General features: G+C 43.8%; 2 protein-coding genes across 6 annotated transcripts; one reads left to right on the forward strand and one right to left on the reverse strand.

Moving 5' to 3' along the window:
- Window positions 1-32: 32 nt before the first annotated feature.
- Window positions 33-1,717, reverse strand: LOC122575115 (uncharacterized Golgi apparatus membrane protein-like protein CG5021). 4 transcript variants are annotated; one of them, XM_043743634.1, is made up of 5 exons: window positions 1,655-1,717; window positions 1,186-1,262; window positions 873-1,107; window positions 318-572; window positions 33-241 (listed from the first exon to the last, which is right to left on the reverse strand). In XM_043743634.1, exons 1-5 carry the CDS (start codon window positions 1,667-1,669, stop codon window positions 176-178), a joined length of 648 nt encoding a protein of 215 aa, XP_043599569.1. In that variant the 5' UTR covers window positions 1,670-1,717; the 3' UTR covers window positions 33-175. The 4 variants fall into 4 exon arrangements, with proteins under 4 accessions (XP_043599569.1, XP_043599570.1, XP_043599574.1 ...); XM_043743635.1 differs by having other exon boundaries at window positions 318-560; window positions 1,655-1,715; XM_043743639.1 differs by lacking the exon at window positions 1,655-1,717 and adding an exon at window positions 1,464-1,648 and having other exon boundaries at window positions 873-1,078.
- Window positions 1,718-2,008: 291 nt separating this feature from the next.
- LOC122575112 (zinc transporter ZIP11) lies at window positions 2,009-18,408 on the forward strand. Of its 2 annotated transcripts, none has more exons than XM_043743595.1 (6): window positions 2,009-2,511; window positions 4,024-4,405; window positions 5,242-5,393; window positions 5,496-5,581; window positions 14,569-14,826; window positions 16,529-18,408. In XM_043743595.1, exons 1-6 carry the CDS (start codon window positions 2,404-2,406, stop codon window positions 16,605-16,607), a joined length of 1,065 nt encoding a protein of 354 aa, XP_043599530.1. In that variant the 5' UTR covers window positions 2,009-2,403; the 3' UTR covers window positions 16,608-18,408. The 2 variants fall into 2 exon arrangements, with proteins under 2 accessions (XP_043599530.1, XP_043599532.1); XM_043743597.1 differs by having other exon boundaries at window positions 2,012-2,511; window positions 4,024-4,273.
- The last annotated feature ends 942 nt before the right edge of the window (window positions 18,409-19,350 follow it).

A 19,350-nucleotide genomic window follows, 5' to 3' on the forward strand; every position in this document is an offset into this window, starting at 1 on the left:
TGAAAACACCAGGAAATAAACGAACGACGATATTTTCAATAGCAATTTTATTTTATTTTATTTCATCAAGATATACAATTATTCGCATCATTATATACAAGTCGACAGTTCTCATGATGATACTTATTACGGCAATGTTTTCCTTAAATAATATCATGGCTGAAAATTTCTATTCTTATATCACATTAGTTGGTGCACTCGGATTACCCGCCGGTGGACTCCTGGTCATCATGGACGCAACCTGTGACAATAACAGTAGATCTATGTACTTCTGGTTTACATATACCTCAAACTATAAAGAACATTTATTTACTAACATTTTGTATGACCTGTTTTCTTAAAAAGTCGCTGGTGGCAGTAGAAATATTTTTATCGTTTCCCATTTTGCATTTTACGTATCCATATAAATTTGCACTATTTAAAACGATTGCGATGCAAACGAGCAACAGCCACTTAAATTTCAAACTAAACAAGGCCGCCACAAAAAACACCGACCACAAAAGTGGACAGAGAATTAAGGCCAACCAAAAGATACGCGCTTCTGTGGTATTAATACGGTTCTGTTGAACACCCTGAAACACAGGGTATACATAGTAGACCTTGTATTTTATAGTAAACAATTACAGTCCTTTCTACTACTCTTTTTTCAATGTTGTTTACCAAGAATAGTGAAACATTAAATGCCTGCATAATTATAAGCCTTTCTCTTTTTATCTTTTCTTTTTCACCAGAATGTGTCAAGGGCATAAAATGTGAAAACTGGTAAACCTTGAACTATTTATTCATTCGAGTAGATACAATGTCTACCAATATGTACTGAATCAAAAGGATATACGCAATAGCTATAAAATATAGACCTTTAATTAACAAACCTTTTTGGATTCAAATACCCAGTGACTTTTTCCGTTGTCATCCACGTAATTCCACCATCTAAGGCCAACCATTAGCCTTCCAGTGATATTTTTAACAGTCCAAAAGTCCATTGACAAAAGCAATACAACGACTACGAAACTAGTTATGAAACTATTTGAAAACCATCCACATAACATATAGGATACTATCGCTGCTATTCTGAAGGCTAAATGAAACATGGTAACATATGGATGTCTATAAAGATATAATGTTGTCAATCTCAAACCTTAATTACTTTTATTAAATGTTTATAGAATTATAACATTTGTATACTTAAGTTTATTGTTGCTTTGACCCGTTTCATCCTCTTCGCCAAAAGCAATTGTATCATCATCCATTAGCAAAGGTACCTAAGAAATCACATAATAAAAGTTCAACTATTGACAAGCAACAACGTTACACGTCAAACCGTGATTACAACGTTAATGAAAATGAGAAATGAAAATTCTCTTTCCCTCCCTAGAAGGAGGTTAACACGTAAAAATGATACAGCAACACTTCGTACACTTCAAAACATATCGATTTACACCTGTCTTAACTAATATACGTACGGGTATTCACGAATAAATGTCAATAGCAATTCTTCCGACACGACAACAAAACGGCGATGATGTTTACGCGACGAAAATGATTCTTCTGTTATACTTTTAAGCAACCTGGCAGTTTAAAGGTGGAAGCAAAAAAAAAATACTTGGCGTCGATATAGGAAAATCGAATGGGTTAAAATGTTCCGTACACTTACCGACGCAGACGCCATGTTAGCATGTTTTACTAAAAGCTTCCAGCGATACTAACGCCTCATTAACATGAGAAAAGCGCGAAACATACGGTAGAAACGTATTGAAATAAAATCCTAGAAAAGAATTCAAATATGTCTTTGATTAATGACAGATGATTCAAATTCTTGGACATGTCTCGGTGAATGAAATACGTGCCTGTCAAAAGTCATGGAATTTAGATGCAGGTTTAATGCAGTTTGAATATCGTGCACGTCGCTGTAGATCGTTATCGGATTGGTGCATTGGAATTGGCGAATTCTATTGGTCAATTGAGATAGCGTTTAGCGTCACATGTATATACAAGCAACCCCATTTGTACGTAAGGGCGAATAATGACAAACGCGTGTTCGCCATACAGTGAAGTTACATATGTTCGTCCGGTTTCATGTCAATGTGTTCTGTGTATCCTACTCGGAAATCATAATTGATAAGTGCAGGAACGAACTCGTCGTACAGCAAGTAGACGCGAATACGCGTTGGTAGTGGTGGACTAGGAATAGCAGCGCCGATATTCAGTAGTGATAGTAACTGTAATGAAGTATCAGTGGCAGCCACTGTGATAGTGGTAGTGGCGATGGTGGTGGCTGAGATAAGTGCGGGGGACTGAATGCATATCAACGGAATTTGTGTCCCACGAAACAGTTTCGCGTGGTTCACATTGCAGAGGATGTGCTGTGCGATCTAAGGTGTCGAGGATTAGACGATTGGTACAATGTTAAAGGATTATTCGCCAATCGTACAGGCGCTCCTAGGAACGTTATTTACGTGGGCTCTCACCGCAGCGGGTGCCGCACTTGTTATCGTAATTCGAGGAAAGCAAGTAAGCTTTATTCCTTTCTTTTCTTCTGCAATCGAATATTTTTGAATTTACCTATTTTTTCGTCAAGTATTTATTACTGCATTAATCAAAATATTATATACGTTCGACTCTAACCTAAGTTGCAAAGTATAAACTAACCTTCATCGTACATTCTTCGCGGGAATTGCTCAGTTTTGAAAACGGTAGAATTACACTTACCACCTTGAAAAAGTTTCACATCGTAGTTTAAAGAAACATGATATTTACAATACTCTAAGCTTTGTTATCATCGTACAAATTTCTTATTGTAATCTGGTGCAATACATTGCATAAAATAAATTTTGTTATCGGAAATGGTTAACGTAAAATCGATTAGTTTCTTTTGCGAACCAGTCAGGGGGGAAACGTACTACGCAAAAGGTACAATTAATTTCGATGTTATTGTCAGTTAACGTTTTTTAATTTTTCTCACCAGGTTAGCTTTGTTTCAGGGCATCCTGAATCTCTTATCTATTTCTGTGCCTTTCGATGGTATTTGACTAGTAGAATCCAAAAATGTCAGTTCTGAGTTTAGAAAATCATGGAATCAAAAGTTATACATCTGTTAAAGCACGTGTTTTATAGTTCGTTACAGATGTTCAACAAATTCGCGTGAACCTGGTAGATAGCAATGTTACCGACCGCTTTCCGCCTGGATTTATCTGATCCAACCCAATATCGATATGAATTGCCAAACCTGAAAATTTGGCCATCATGTGCAGCTATTTACAGATAGTGATTTGACTCGTTAAACCGAAACGGATGGTCTGTGAATAAAGCTAATATGGCGTAGAAATAAGCTGTGAAATATTGGTGCATGGTTGCAGACGCATAACTTTTAATCCCATGATTCCCTAAATTTAGAACTGGCGTTCTTGGACCTTACCAGTCGGATACTATCGAAGGACACAGAAATAAACCAAAAATTTAGATCAAAAATGAAGTTTAGTCCGATTCTTACCGGTTACTATATTAGCTATATCAGCTTCTTCTAATTAGAAAATCTGTGAAGTAAATTTTTTATATGGAAATAGCATAAGATCCGCTAATTTCGTTTATGAGCTAGTCAAAAAAAAAAAAAAAAAAAAAAGAAAAGAAAAGAAAAATGAAGGAAATATATTACGCAATTTAAAATTTCAACGTTATCTAGTTAACGTTTACATCTTTTTTCATTTCTTTTTAAGAAATTGCTACTAATTTAAAACTTTATCTGATAAGATTAGATGTATACTAACTGAACAACGTATGAACAAAATTTCTATTTACGAAAGGGAAGGTATCGCTTGGTTCTATAACATAAAGAAATATCGAATGATACTTTAGAAGTGTGATAAACAAGTAACACTTTACGATAATAAGTTTATTACCGTATAATTATTTTAACAGTATCGCAATATGTTTGATTGTTGACGTCTATTTGAAATTCTACATACACGTAAATTAAGAGATAAGAGAGCAGAACGATACTAAATGATGGAACGCGTTTAATTGCAGCGTAAATTATTGGACATCAGCCTGGGATTCGCAGGCGGCGTGATGATAGCGGCAAGTTACTGGTCGCTCCTGGCACCTGCTATTGAAATGGCGACAAAGAGCAAATTGTACGGAGCGGAAGGCGAATACGCGTTCGTACCAATAGGAGTTGGATTTCTCATAGGCGCGGCTTTCGTTTATGGGACGGACGCGTTGATATCTTCCCTTGGCATTCAGTCCCCCAATGTGCTTTTAGCTATGCAGTCAGTCGGTACGAAACAAAGACGCAAGATCCTTGCAAAACTAAAGAGTGACGAGGATTTAGACGATTATGATCCGTATAACGACGTACAGATATCTGGTGGAAAAATTTATACTCAAATTGAGTCAACCACCATCGACGGTATCACATTTTTTTCCTGTAATATGTATCCAATTCATTCTGTAGGCTTGGAAAATGGGATCAGTTCACGATACACGTGTATATTGTTATTATGTCTGTGTGTCGAAATGTAAATGTTCACTCGCCCCTCTTTGCTTTCTCGTACAATAAGCGATTAACTCGTTCAGAAACAAACAGTTTTTCGAATATATCAATTCTGTGAGAAAAAGCTTACGACGTTACTTACTTGTCTTTCATTTAATTAATGTACCGCCGTTTCTTTCTGAACAGTGCATAATTTTTTGTTGTACTTATAGTACGTAATATCTTGTATTGCGTAGTTAGCCGTTAGTTAGAATGTTCGTCAGTGTTAATGCTTCTTGCATTTAAACAAGATGTGCAAAGTAACGTATGCATGAAAGCATTTTCAATGCAATAAGTGGAACTTGCAAAAAACACGACCGATAAAATATGAATAGAATGTCGGATTATTGAAACGTGGAACACTCTGGCATATCATTGACGCTTTGAATGTAGAAAATACTTTTGCTAGGAAGGTAAAAATAGCAAAATATGCATCAATTTTTGTCGCTCGTGTTGAAGAAAGTTCCGCTACTTGTAAAACTGATCTTATTAATCCTGCCTGCGGATCTAAACTATAATACACAAGAGGTGCAAAAAAATATGGAATAGAAAATACCGGGTATTAATGATAAGCTTCACTGTGCTTTAATTCAAAAAACAAGAAAAGAAGAAGAAAGATTATGTTTACACAGGGGCTCATATACACATATATAAACAATTTAAACCACTTCTAACGAATGTTATAGTATATCATTAATTGTCGCATTTTCCAGGTTTCTACGAGCAAAATACCCGAAGACGACAAATTGCAAATGTAAATAGGCCAGCGGAACAAGAAGAAACGGGCACAATTTACGAGGATCCTAACAACGAATGTAAAAACAATCAATGGAGAAGAGTCTTGCTGCTGGTTGTTGCCATTACGGTACGCAAAGTCGTTGAGTCTATCTTTAGATGCACCTATGACATAAAATTACAACAAAATGTGACGAACATATGCTCGAGATTAATTTTTGCAATATAATAGGTGCACAATATTCCAGAAGGTCTTGCAGTTGGAGTTGGATTCGCTGCAGTCGGTAATAGCGCATCAGCAACTTTTGAAAATGCGAGGTAAGCAACATTTCTGCGTCTCTGTATGTAAGAACTACCAATATGCTGCGAGTCTAACAGTCTTCTAACAATATACACGACGCTTCAAAATTCCGAACATCATGAAGCGAGCGTTATTTCAATCGGTGCAAATTTTAAACGCGATGGAAAACTATTTTCATGGACAGCGATAGATTCTCGGAATCTAATCTAGTGTAAACTATATAGACAGTGGCTATGTAGTCTGGAAGCCTGTCTTGAAGAAGAGGGGATATGTAAAAGGATATAAGTACATTTTTTTAACCTTCTTTTCCAAGATTTAAGATTTACTCGTAATTTATATTTTAATATCTTTATCTGATATTCTGGCCTAAATAATTTAACTCGCATTAATCATATACCTAACAAGTTTTTCACAATACGACTGAATGATTATTATTCTTGGAGATTCGCCATTGTACGTAGAGCGATATTTCAAATAGATTCTAATGCGTCTAAAGTAAAGTTCACTTAAACCAATCGCGCCTATCAGATTCATTACGGATCATCATCGTTAAGTAGTTAAGAGAATTGTTCAGAGGGGAAATGTCTTCGGTTACGTTAAAAATCAGTATCTACGTTTATTTGAAAATCTACCATAGTTGTCTGAATAGATCTAATTCAACGTTCGTACGGTAAAGGAGGAAAATTTTATCGAACGACATTTTCCTTTTCTGTTCGTACGTTTAAAAATAATCTCGTTTGTTCGATACATCGATAAAGGCGGAAAGCACAAATACTCGTGCAATTCGAGCAAGCGTCGCTACTGTAGAATATCATAGCTCAAGTCGAAACGGCTCGGTCGATTCTAGATGCCAACGATTGAGAGAGAAGTTGAGGAATTCGCCGATAGATGGTAACACCATTGACGTCGAGCGGATGGAAGTTACGAGCGCGTACTAGGAGGTCCCCATGAATGAGTTCTATGGTGGTCGGTCGCGAGTGCCAGCCGCAGGCAAAGTTTATTGGCAGCAGTGGGTGCCTGTTGCGCGGGGGAAGGGCACGTGTGGCCCTGGAATTCAACGAGCCCTAGGCGCCGCGCATTCCATTCCATACCCCGTTCCCCGCTTCCTCGTCCCTGCACCTCGACTTGTCCCGAACTCGCTCTCCTTACCGCCTTACGCCTTTGACTTTGGAAACGACTCAGCCTACTGCAATGACGTGTGCAACTACATCGACTGGTATGACGTTGATTTCATTTCTACAAAAGCCGTCCGGGCAACGTAAACTTTATTTATAGAAAATGTTAACGATATCGCATGCTCCCATATCGTCGACCTTCCTCTTATTCTCTTCTTTCTTTCTTTCTTTCTTTTCTCTTACTCCTTTCGTCCTCCTTTTCCAAAGATAGCCCGTTAATTCGCCCAATCTTGTTACAGATTCGTTCTTTCCAATTCTTTCCAATCTCGAATCCTCGCTCGACGAGCTTTAAGGCAATTCGCAGTAACGAACTTTGTAATCAAATACGAGGATCAATAGGGGAAAAGCAACGTTTGTCATTGTCACTGTAAGAACGTGCACGTGAATCGACACGTGCACGCAAATGACCACTTCCGATTCCGCTGCTCAAGGATCCAGCGCTCGACGATCGTCCGCCTATTTTCAGTCGCGAGCTTGCAGTTTTTTTACACGTAGTCAGCGTGGAAATGGATGGAAAACGTTACACCTTCGTATCGGCAACCAAAATTTTCACGCTTATTAACCAGGGCACCTGGGTAACCTGAGCGTGTTCCTTCCGTACGGATAAAATATAAATAGATAGCTTTATTTCCGCGCCTTGACGAAACTTTTAATTTCTTATTTCTGTAACTAAAAAATAAGTACGTTTGTACGTGCTCTTCTTTGAAGGCAACTTCTCGCAGATACAATTACAATGGCGAAACTTGTTCTCTGGATACGTAGCTATTACGTAATTTAGTTAATGCATAAATGTTTTCGTGAGGGATCCAGCTATTGTGCTTCTTACACAGGTATCCCTTTATTATACGCGTACTCTGATTAAACGGTATAATTTAAGATTTTGAGATATGTTTTTCGCACAATTTTGCTGTGAAAATGTAAATCGATGTAACAATGTATAAGGAATGGGCGTTTAGAGTAGTTGTGCAATACGCGAAAAACATAAAAGGTTGATAAAGAAAAATAGCTGTCAACGTAAGTGTTCAAACGTATTTTAAGATGTTAAGAGAATTTCATCACAGTACTACAAACTCGAAATCGCGTCATACCCGAATCTCGCTGCGTTCGAACGCTATTGGATATCTGAGTGGAGATTACAAGCGTCCGTAGGTCATTAAGTATCCGTAGAATGAATGGACCGGATCGATGTTTTCCTCTCTGTCGCGCGATAATTGAGAAATACAGAGAGAGAGAGAGTTCTCTTTTTTCTTTTCTGATACAGCGTGAACGCTTTACCAAAATGCTAGTGGAATGGCGACTTTCGCCAACAAATTTCCGACGATACTTTGGATTTCAGTGCTTGCTGGAAAATATTACCGCCAAAGCTTATTTTCTTCGTCTTGTAACGAAGCCGGTAAGAGAGAGGCGAAGAGAAATAAGAAGGTAAGCGAACCAGCGAAAGCGCACGATAAGCGGTGCGACATAAACGCGGTATCGCGCTAGTTTCCCGGTTATGAATGAATCGTCGTCTCGGTTCGAAAGATGACCCCGGCCGATATATCGGCGTCGTGCGTATCGCCACGTACTGGTTCGTGCCGTGCGTATATTCTTATCGGTACTGCGGTTCTTCGTCGTCTGACGACTATCTTCTTTCAGGGAATATTTACCGGGAAAAATATTTTTCCATTAAAAATAGATACGCACGTCGATGGAATCGGGGTAAAGAAGGGAACGACGAGGAACGAGCAAGGATGGTGGCGCGTTGGGAAAATCGCTCAGCCTTGAACGGTTATCGAGCCAGCATGCCCTTTTGTAGCCGAACTCGTCGGTTACGAGCAACATTCCATTCTCACGACGATCGCGAACCTGCAGGCTACTGGTGTCGAGCGTATTTTCGAGAGGTTAATCGGTACAAATGTCTCATATTCGCTACATAGAAAAGTTGCACAGCTAAGCATTCGAGTAAGCGACATGGAAAAAATTGTCGAGGCGAGAGATCGTTGGCAGATCGTGTCCCGGTCAAGGAAAACATCGTCATCTGTAAGTCGCGATAGAAACCAGGCTTTACGCAAGAGATCCGTTTACGTTATCGATCGATCGGTCGCGACATGTCCTTCCCAAGGAAAGGTAATTCATTCGCGAGACCGAGGCAAAACGTTGCTCGAGAGTTGAGTTCGAGGCGGCGAAAGAATCATGAATGAAAGGTTCGGCGGTGGTTGATTGGTAGCGCGTGGCCGTTCACGTCGGTATCCGCAGTGCGTTGGAATAGTCAAGAGTCAAGAGCAAGCAGACAGGACAAATAGAGCGAGAAAAAGAGAAAAGGATGCTGGAAGAGTGGGCAGCCGATAGGAGCGACGATATTTGCACTCGTAAAACGCTCAAGGAGATCCGGTACTGAGTCACCTTCTGTACCGAGATACCTTCGCGGTATGCGAATTTTTCGCGGAATCTCGCCTGTCCTTATCTCGTTTCGCCTTTGAAATTCGTCACTGAATCGTCGTTAGCGTCTATTCTCGTGACTTGTTCCTTCATGACGCGATCTGCCTTGTTGCGTGCCACAAAAATATCGTACCACAAAAAAGACGAATATCGAACATCCTCTGATTCATGATAAATGCGATCACGATCCAATCTTTGTCTGGTTCTCGAACGAGAGGAACGCTGTTTCAGGTCGGAAAGGCTAAATCGAAATTCTCGCCAGTGCGGAAGATTTGGTCGCGTGATCGCGTATCTCATTCAATATATCTTCTCTGTTTCCGTTTACCTTCGATCGTAGAAGAAAACGGGAAAGAAGGAAATGCAGTAGGCGAGTGAAAAAGAGAGAAATAGCACGCATAAAAACGAAGGAACTACGGAGTGGCGGGTTGGCATGGTACGTAGATGAGGTGTTGCTATGTTAAACACGGCGCCAGACAAAGCTGCCGACGAAACCACCTCATTTCAGTGCTATCCTCCTGTCTGTCTTATTATATACCGACCGACCGACCGACCGACCGACCAGTGCTCACCGCACCGCGGCCCCTCTCTCTCCTCGTGTCTCTACTTTTCTCTTTTTACTTGCCCGCTCTCTTCTCTCTTCTCTCTACCATTTTACCCTTTCTTTCCGTGGCTCTAGCTTTGCTGTCCTCTTTCGGCTCGAACATCCTCTCTGGCTATCTATGTCTTCTTCTCTCTTCCTTCATCTCCAAGTTGTAGTATCGTATACCATAACTATAAACGTGATAGTCCGCAACTCGTTTCGTCATTGCTGAAACTGTATTTTCGTAGAAAAAAAAAAAGAAACAAGAAATATCAATCGTTTACAAAGAGTAGAGGCCAAGTTGGTAAACGAATGACGTCCGACTTGACGACGTTTTCTCGATTTCTTACTCGATTTTTTTAAAGATACGATTCTTAGATTCAGTAACACGACACAGGCTCGACGGTTTTCTTCGATCGTTGCACTTTGTACACGGTGCTTATCACACGCGGAAAACTCGTTCTGACGTGTGCTAATATCAAAGGAAGTCGGTTACGATATAGTACTTCCCGTTTAGCTTCGGTGCATGGTGCATAGTATTACGAATGCACGTGCGCAGCGATAGACACGCCAACCGTATCTCGGAACCTTCTCCGCGACGAGAACCGCCTTCCGTTATCAACGGAAGACGAGCATTCCTTCGCATTGATTTCGATCCCGTCGTCAGACTGCCGGACACCGTTTCTCCTTTTTGTCTGTTCCTCGCCTACATTTTCTACGTGCGAGATGCTTCGAGTACAGCCGTTCACGGCCAAAACCTTCTGAGAATTCGACTCGCGAGACATCCTCTAACTTAGCGGACACACCGATACTTTTCTCCTTTCTTCTTCTTATTTAGCTCGAAAAGTCTTGGACGACGGCACGTATCGCAAATAGAAGCTTTCGATATCGCAAGATATTATCAAAAATGAAGCGAGAAGAGGAAAAGAGAAAGAAAGAAAGAAAGAAAGAGACAGTGGAAGAAAACGGGCGATCAAACAAGCTATCGGAAAGCTATCGGAAAGCGCATTTGTCATTGCGACTTCCTCCTGCTCTTTCTTCTTTCGGTGGACACGTCTATCTCTCGCTTCTGCTCGGTGTCTCGGTTAATTCGTTTCTCTTTCTCTGGCATCGGGGCGATGCACCGGCGCGCACGGTGCAGCGACTTTGCAATGCTTGGAATGCAGCGGCATTACGCATGCGCACCGCGTACCTTACTCGGAACAGACGAACAGCCGGATCCGTTATGTCCCTCGACGACGACCTCGGGACGATCGTCTGTCCGGACTATTCGACGAACTAGCGTCTTCTTGCCGATCGAACTACCGCCATCGAGACGGCTACTCGCTGTTGCGTCCATGGTCAACTGTACACGCAATGGAGGCTATTTCTTCCTTGTGCGCTGCGTGGCTCACAAGGAACATCTGCTGTCGGAATCTCGCGATCGAGCGACCGTTCCCAATTCGGCAAAAGCCACCTTACCCCTTGGAATGCGCGCCAATTATTTCACGGCGAATTCGTTCTAAACTTTTACGACGTGGCCGTAGCCGTAAGAAAGAGCTTCCTTCCCTCGTATCGTCTTAACGCGCGGGTAACTACGACCGGTTACCGTTTCGGCTAGAAAAGGCTGTGTCGCAAGGAAGGGTGACGAGGGTTGAGAATGGGAGAAAAAGAGAATGAAACGGAGGAACAGGTTCGCGAGAATCGGCAAACGCGTTTCTGTTTGACATTAAGAGGCGCGCAACGATGCCGGAGGTAGCAGAGAAGAGCGGGGTTGATCTTGGTCTTATGATTTTATGGTGTTAAGCCGTGGCCGGTGGCCTCGGGACTCGGAGCCGAGAAGAGCCGGAGAACTCGCCTTGGCGTTGGTGGAATGCGGGACGGGCAAATCGCGGTCGGCCCGCTTGCGCCTCGTTCCCATGCATTCCTTACTCCCTCTCTCGTTCCTCCTTCGTCTCTGCTTCTCTTTCTTTCTCTTCCCTTACCCCTGCTCCTCTCCTCTCCTCTCTCGCCCCTTTTTGTCTTGCTCGCTCCTTAGTTTTCTCATACAAGCGCGTTTATACGTCTACGCTCGTCTCTCACGTTGCTCCTCTCCCCTCGTCTCTCTTCTTAACGCGCGTCGTACGGTGTATGAACATAAGCGCACACCTAAGGACTCGCGCATAACACGTAACACCGGCTTCTCCCCCTTTTCCTATCTTACGATGTTTCAAGACCCTCTCCGGGTCTCTAGTCCTATCCTATACTCCTTCTATCTCTATTCGCATCTTGTAGGTTCGCCAATCGCGCGGTCAATCCCTCCAACGGAGATTCCTCGTGATTCCTTCGGGATCGTTCCTTCTCCCTCGATTTCCTCCTTCTGCCGGTCGCTCGTTCTTCGTTCCACGCTTCCTTTTTGGAAGCGCAGCCTCAGCCAGCGAAAAACGGCTCGTTATCGTATCGGCGACGATGAAATTTTGCTGCTAGCAACGCTACCTTCCACCGTGAGATCGATAAAATGCAACCGATCGTTGTTCACGAGGCACGAGCACGCTGTTCGATCGGAACGTCCTTTAGCTTTGATTTCTCGTTTAGCGGCGAGAAAGAAAGTCAGACGAAAGAATAATTTGCCAGTGTTTCGGTGGTTTGAGCCGAGGACGAGCGTTGCCGCCTAAAGACAGTCACGGTTGCTTATGGAATGCAAAATGGCGACCGGCCGGCGATGCGTTCAACGAAACTACTCCGGTCGCCATTTTGGTACACGCTGACGAAGCTACACCGCTTCGATGATCCGTTAAGTTCTTCGATATCTACGACGTCACCGGTTCAACGTATTTATTTTCCATTGACTCGAAGCTAATTTTTATGGCTGCCGCCTGTAGATCCGGCGCTCGATCGAATACGCACGTCTAACGGTAACTCCGCTACGAGTTTGACCATGACAATCAAAACACCGGTGTGCTACCTTCTTTTGCCTTTTAATAGATACCAGTTTGGCGAGATCTATACCGTTTCTGCTCGGAGAAATCTCCGATTCGCGGCTCGAGACAGCGCGACGCCCTCGCGCGTAATTCCCCGGGCGATGGATACCTCCGTTTCTAATTTGAAAGGCGAACCTCAGCCACGTGATCTCTCTAGCGCGCGACAGTGCGAACAAATTTATGAATGGACCTATCTCTCTCTCTCTCTCTTCTCTCTCCTTTTACGTCTGTTTCACGAATCGCACAAAAGCAGACGACTAGTTGGATACCAAAGCGATAGATACTTTCCGATTTAGAAAGTGGCGACAGTTGAGAACAAGGCAGATGACGAGCCCTCCTAGTAAACGAGTTACTTCATCCACTCGTAAAGGACGATGAAGACACTCGGACGTTAGTTTTTAAGTAAATTACCACGTAGGGTGAAGTGACCTTCTCGATCGGGCTTTCGTTCTATCGTAATAAGACGGGACAATGCGGACAAAACGAATGTCAAAAACGGAAGGATCCGAGCTCCGTTGGATTAGACAGCGAGAAACGCTAGAATGACGCTGGCCTGTCTAGCTGTCTGGCGATAGGGTAGACGAATCGGGAAATCACGGCGCTGACCGTGGAAATCAGAAAGAAGAAGAAGTCAGGAAGGAAAAGAAACGTGGCCGTAGGAGGGCGCGGTTGGAAGGAGCGAGAGAAAAGAGGCGAAGGAGCATAGGAACGATGGAAAGGGACAGAGTGGAAGAACGAGAGAAAGAGAGAAACGTAAGAAGGTGAAGCCAAGAGTGGTGTGGTAGGGGACGATCATTCTTGGAACTCGGGTGACCTCCCCTGATGCAACTGGCGAACAGCCGGACCCGACGGGTTAACTGTACAACCACTTATGTACGTCGATGCTGTAGGAACGCGACGGCGATGCCGTCCTATGAAATAACGTGCTACACGCCGCGGCATGACATACCATACCATGTGCTCGGCATGTACGAGAGAGCACGGTGATCATGCATCGGAAGGAGGAGCTTGGTTCGCGTCATTCATTCACCTGCTCGACCATCTCTGCTATTCTCTATCGATCGACAGCTTATCTATTGTTGCTTGAGAATTCTAATCGTCGATCTATCGGTAATCCATCCGCCCATCCATAGTCTTCTCGACTGGTCAAGAACCGAACATGGAAACTTTTTCCATCGTCTCTGATTCCTTCTTACCAACACGATAATCGCACTTTGGCTTCCTGTTCAATTTCGTGAACTGTTCTTTCGTATTCGAATATTCTAGCTAATATCTTGGTGATTTCTTCGTGACGTTCTCTCCCTTGCTTATCGTTCCATCGAATTCCCTTGATACGCGCGATCGTTGAGATCGACCGACTTGGAAATTTCCAAACAGTACGCGATCGTAATCGGTTCGTACACTCGGCGCGTAACTCGTTCTCTTACTTTCGTTCTTCCATTCTCAGCCCTTCAGTACGCTTTAGGATCTACTCGTAACGTAACAGCGATCTCTGCGAATTTACAAGAAGGAAAAAGCCGACGCGTGTCCTATCTACGTAACGTCAATGTGGAGATTCGAGAGCGAACGATTAGTTTGTTGTTACGTATAGGACAAGAGAGTGGAACGTTCATCGGAGAAGCAGCTCGCATCACTCGAACCGAGCAAATGGAAAAATCTAGAGAATGTCGAAGTCGTCGACCAGTTTCAAGAACTCAGCGGGATCGGATGAGACGGTGCACGTTGACTCGCGACAAAGTCACCTTGTCTCCTCACCTTTATCCTTATCGTTCGATCGCGATACGCGCTTCTCGCTAAACCAGACACGCTTATTTTTCCTGTCACATCGGCGTTGCTTAGGAGAACGCGTTCAACCTACTACCACTCAATCGCGTTATATGTTTTTATTACAGAAACCTTGCGATCGGAATCGGTATCCAGAATTTTCCCGAGGGACTGGCGGTGGCTCTGCCCCTTCAAGCGGCTGGAATTAGTACGTTGAAGAGTTTCTGGTACGGACAACTCTCAGGGATGGTAGAACCTCTCGCCGGCGTCCTTGGCGCAGCCGGAGTGACGTTCGCTGAACCCGCGCTACCTTATGCGCTTGCCTTCGCAGCCGGTGCAATGATCTATGTCGTGATCGACGATATCGTTCCGGAAGCGCATCAAAGGTTGGTACAATTTTTATTACATTTGCATAGAAATTGGGAATAAGAGCGTAGAAATCTCTCTTTCTCTCTTCTGATGCCACTATTGTCGTTGTGGCCGTTGTACGAAGAAAAAGTAAAGAGGATACGATCGTACAGGTCTAGAAAGATAGAGGCGCATGTACGGCGCATGTTCGAGAACGATTACGGTACAATGGCGCGTGACGGCAGTAGCGTAGTTAGCGCAGCGTCGGCAAAACGGACGTGGCGAATTTCTTTCCCAGGCTCGACTGCCTAGCTGAAGACGCATTGTCATTATAATTGGCTCCTTTTGTATTTCGCGTGCGATCTAACCGCTCTGGCCGACGAGACGGTACCGTACAGACGCGCTTTCCTCCTGAGATAGCGGAGCCAAGTTCGCTCCCTCGGGAACCCTCCAGGGTCCGACAAACACAAAAGTGACAAACCCCTCTGTGAACCGTTGTTTGACCTCCGACAGGCGAGAAGCTGTTTCTCGTACGCGTTGCACCGCGTGTGATCATTTCCAAAAGACCGAACGAAGTAAAAGAGGGGAAACAGAGAGAGAGAGAGAGAAAGAGAGAGATTACAATGCTCGCTTTGCTTTCTGGTTTAGCAGGACAGCAGAGTTTCTCGCGAGAGGTAAACGCGCTCCCTGTAAGATCGAACGATATCGAAAAAAGAAGCGCGAAAGAATAAGGACGAGGAGAAAGTTTGCGAGATCCGAGAATCGATTAGTTTTCGTAGCGATGCACACGCGTGCGCAAGAACCAGCTCTAAAAACGAAAGACAAGAAACACTCTGCTCTGCTATGTAAAAGTTATCGAAAGAATTCGGACTCGTCGCGTATCCCGGGAATTCATTTTTCTTCGACTCACGGGTTTCTCGACTGATACAGAGCTAGCCGGATTCTTGGAACGGTCGATCCTCGGTGATCGTTTGCATGATTGTCTGTTCGGTGAAAAGGAATGCCTCATTTCGGGCCCCCGTAGCCTCGCAGCTAACGGCAATCGTCTACTTTTTTGAAAGCAGCCTGTGGTTCGAAAGATACGCGCGATGTTGTCGATGATACTTGGCGAGAGATCTCGATCGATATTTGTCGCGTCGAATCGCGTCGTTTGTCCACCGACCGCGAACCGTAATGGCTAATAAAAATACAAATTTCTGAGGCACACCGAAAGGAGGTATTTACCGCGCGGATATGATTGATATGGTAGAACGCCCACCGAAACACAACGGCACATTTCACCGGCCGTTAAAATTGATGGCCGTGTATAATTTACGAAATCAACAAGCCGTGACGTGCAATACCGGCCACAAGCGTGTGTGTTTTGTGTGTACTTAATCCCCTACTTATATCGCGAAAACCCTTTTATTTCTCGCTATCCCGCTATTTTTTCTTCCCGTTGTTCCTTTCCATCTATGCACCTCGATCATCTTTGGCCGTTCACTCGGATTCCTATTTTTCGTACCGCTCTCCTCTTTCTAGCGTCATTTTTCGTCATCTACGTGGAACAGATCGTCCGAGCATCCAAGTCTTCCTCCAGTTCCCTTCCGTTCATCCTCGTTCGTTGAAATATTCCAGTTTTACGTTCACGTTCCTCTGGATCCATCCTTGGATACGAAAGAGAGAGAGAGAGCGTGTTGGTGTGTGTTAATCAGTTTTCATCTTTAAGAAGAAAACGTATTTCTTGCTTTCTGATTACAGTGGAAACGGTAAACTCGCCAGCTGGGCCGCGATCGTTGGCTTTTTGGTAATGATGTCTCTGGACGTTGGATTAGGCTAGGATCGTGCCATAAAAGACATTTGCAGAAATCGATGCGTGTCTAGGTTTATAGATTCGTTCGATAGTGTCGTTATTCCTTTGGGAAGCTCGTTGCGATTTTGAAAGAAAATTAGCTTTAAAAATCGGAACGAACTTTCCGAGCAATTCAATATTAAACGCGAGAAATTCCTAATAATTTCTGTCTCGCGGCATTCCGTCGAATTTCACGGTCGAATTTCACGGTCGAATTTCACGGTCGAGTGTGGAGATCGAAGTGAAGTTAACGTGGCGCGTTAACCGCTAACGATCTCCAAGTTCCGACAATTCGATCGGGCTTTCTTCTCGTAGAACGAGATGCCGAGTTCGATCGTATACCGCCTCAAAATTATCCGAGTGTGTCTTCCATGAATCTAGTCTTTGTTGATCCGATATAGAAGTCAATTAGATCAATCAGGCGACGACCTCCGGTTACGCTTTACAACATTCTACGCCGTGTTCGTTGCGACCAATGGAAACGAGTAGAAGATCGTTTGCCCTTGTTCGCGATTTAAAAACCGGCTCTGTCTACTTCTCACCCTCTTATTCTCTTATCCTTAATCTATATATTTATCGTCTCGGTTAATGAGAAATTTCGATTCAGTATTGCGAAGATACTGCAATGACCAATCGACAAATAAGAAAAATGCCGAACTCGGGACGAGAAGGCAAATCTTGTGATAGCCAATTTCGTTCAGAAATATAGTCGTAAAAAAGAGTCGGTGCAGCTCCTTGCTTTGTTACGCAACATTTCACGTAGCTTTCTTTCAAATGGTTTCTCTCACGAATAATACGAATGTGGCAATTTCAAAGTGTCTTTCGCACGACACGTACGCAATCGTTCGCTGTATGCTAGATTTATTACGCTGTATCCACGACGTATCTTGTCCAATCGATTCGTCGTTCGTGATCGATCCGAAAACTTAAACGGTTAAACGTGCGATAAACTCGCACGTGCTGCAGTATCTTGTTTTTTTAGATAAGTAAGTTTACAACTGCCATCTTGCCATTGTAAAATATTTTCTATTCCCCATCCCAAGCGTACCGATATTTGTCGTAATGAACTTTACGATGCTTCGAACAGTACGTATTTAATTTTATCGATTCATTATAACGATGTTATAGTACCTACCGTTAACGGAACGCCCGTTTCGTTTCACGCTCGGCGCTGGATCACTACTTATAAGACAAAAATACTATTTTTTCGTATATAATAAATCGACACATAGACATAAGAAATTCGCGCGTTACTTGTACACGGAGAAGGCACGGAGGCACGTGCGATCGATCGAATCGTCGTGCACACGGGACGAATCGATACTTTTCACATGCATATTGTGGTAGTGCGGTTTCTCAGGTTCCTACGTCCACGTACGATCCTCGTAGTTGCAGTTTCGTCGACGATCTCGAGCCAGACGTTGTTCGTAAGAGACAGAAACAGAGCGCGAGAAAGAGAGAAAGAGAGAGAGAGAGAGAGAGAGAGAGAGAAAAGAAATCGATCGTCGCATGCTTTGTATCGAACCAGCGCATGTAAAGTGCGATGTCAGTCGTCTTTACGACGAAAGTGGTGCTTTGGAAACTTTCTGCAAATTATAAACCGACTAAGTAGCTATATCGGTATTTAATATCCTAGGTTTTGTATCAAGTGGGAAGGCTTTCGGGATAGATGCGTCGTTCGATCGTAAAATAAAAATGTGCGACTGGAATCTTTCTCTATACTGGTACGAGTAAATTGTTTGTATCAAGAGCAATAAAACAGAGTACGAATTACGGCCGTTAGACGGAATATCAGCAGGATATTTTTACTGTACCTCGTCCTGGTCCGAAACGTAATGGCGCAAAGTGTGTTCGCATTTCGGTGCTCGTTTAAGATATCGTGCTGTTTCACCGTTCGATCCTTAACGCGTTAATCCTTCAGAGGCTCTTTTACCGATTCTCTTTCTACGGTATCGGCTAACGCGATCTCGTTTCACACGGAGTCGTGTATCCCAATAGATCTCGCAATCAGCGAGATTGAAACAATTCTAACGATGTTGCAGTGTCTCTGACAGATGGGACAGACGTGTCCCATTAGCCTCGAAAGGGTTAATCGTCAGAAAGGGAAACGAAATTGGATCGTTGCGCAGTTGTAGCCGGCGCGCGCGTTCGCGATAGAGGAAGAGCTGCGTGACGTGCACGGAGCCGTGCATCGACGGAAGGTTAGTCCGGCGAGTTAGCCAAGCTGTTCGTGAGGTAAGATTCGGTGAAACGAGCGTGCAGTATCGGCGCAGTCGACGCAATCCTCGTCTCGCGTCTCCCGTCTCACCGAAGAGTTGCATAACCCGAAGAGAGTCGAGGCATGAATGGAGCCGAGCGACGAGGACGGCTGCACCACTCGGTTGCCCGGTGCAACGAGTCGACCCGTGGCTGGTGGGGATGCCAGCCGAGTGGGACGCATCGGTATTCAAGAAAGAGCACGACGGAAAAGAGCGAATCGGAGCGAGAGAACGAATCATACGGCGTACAGAAATGACGCAGTGCTCGACAGAATTCTGCCTACGAGGAAGACAAAGCCCGACACGCGATCCGCGCCAAGAGCGACAAAGAAAACACGAGAAAGCAGCCTGGCTTGCAAGCGTTTCCCCGCGTAACAGAGACGCGCGAGAGTTTACTTCCTCGACGTCCGACGAAGATGAACGCCACTCGCATCCAGCGTGTGCATGAAACAAGGACGAGACGCGTCGGGACA

The sequence above is a fragment of the Bombus pyrosoma genome, linkage group LG14 (genome assembly GCF_014825855.1).
Source record: "Bombus pyrosoma isolate SC7728 linkage group LG14, ASM1482585v1, whole genome shotgun sequence".
Classification (NCBI taxonomy): Eukaryota; Metazoa; Arthropoda; class Insecta; order Hymenoptera; family Apidae; genus Bombus; species Bombus pyrosoma.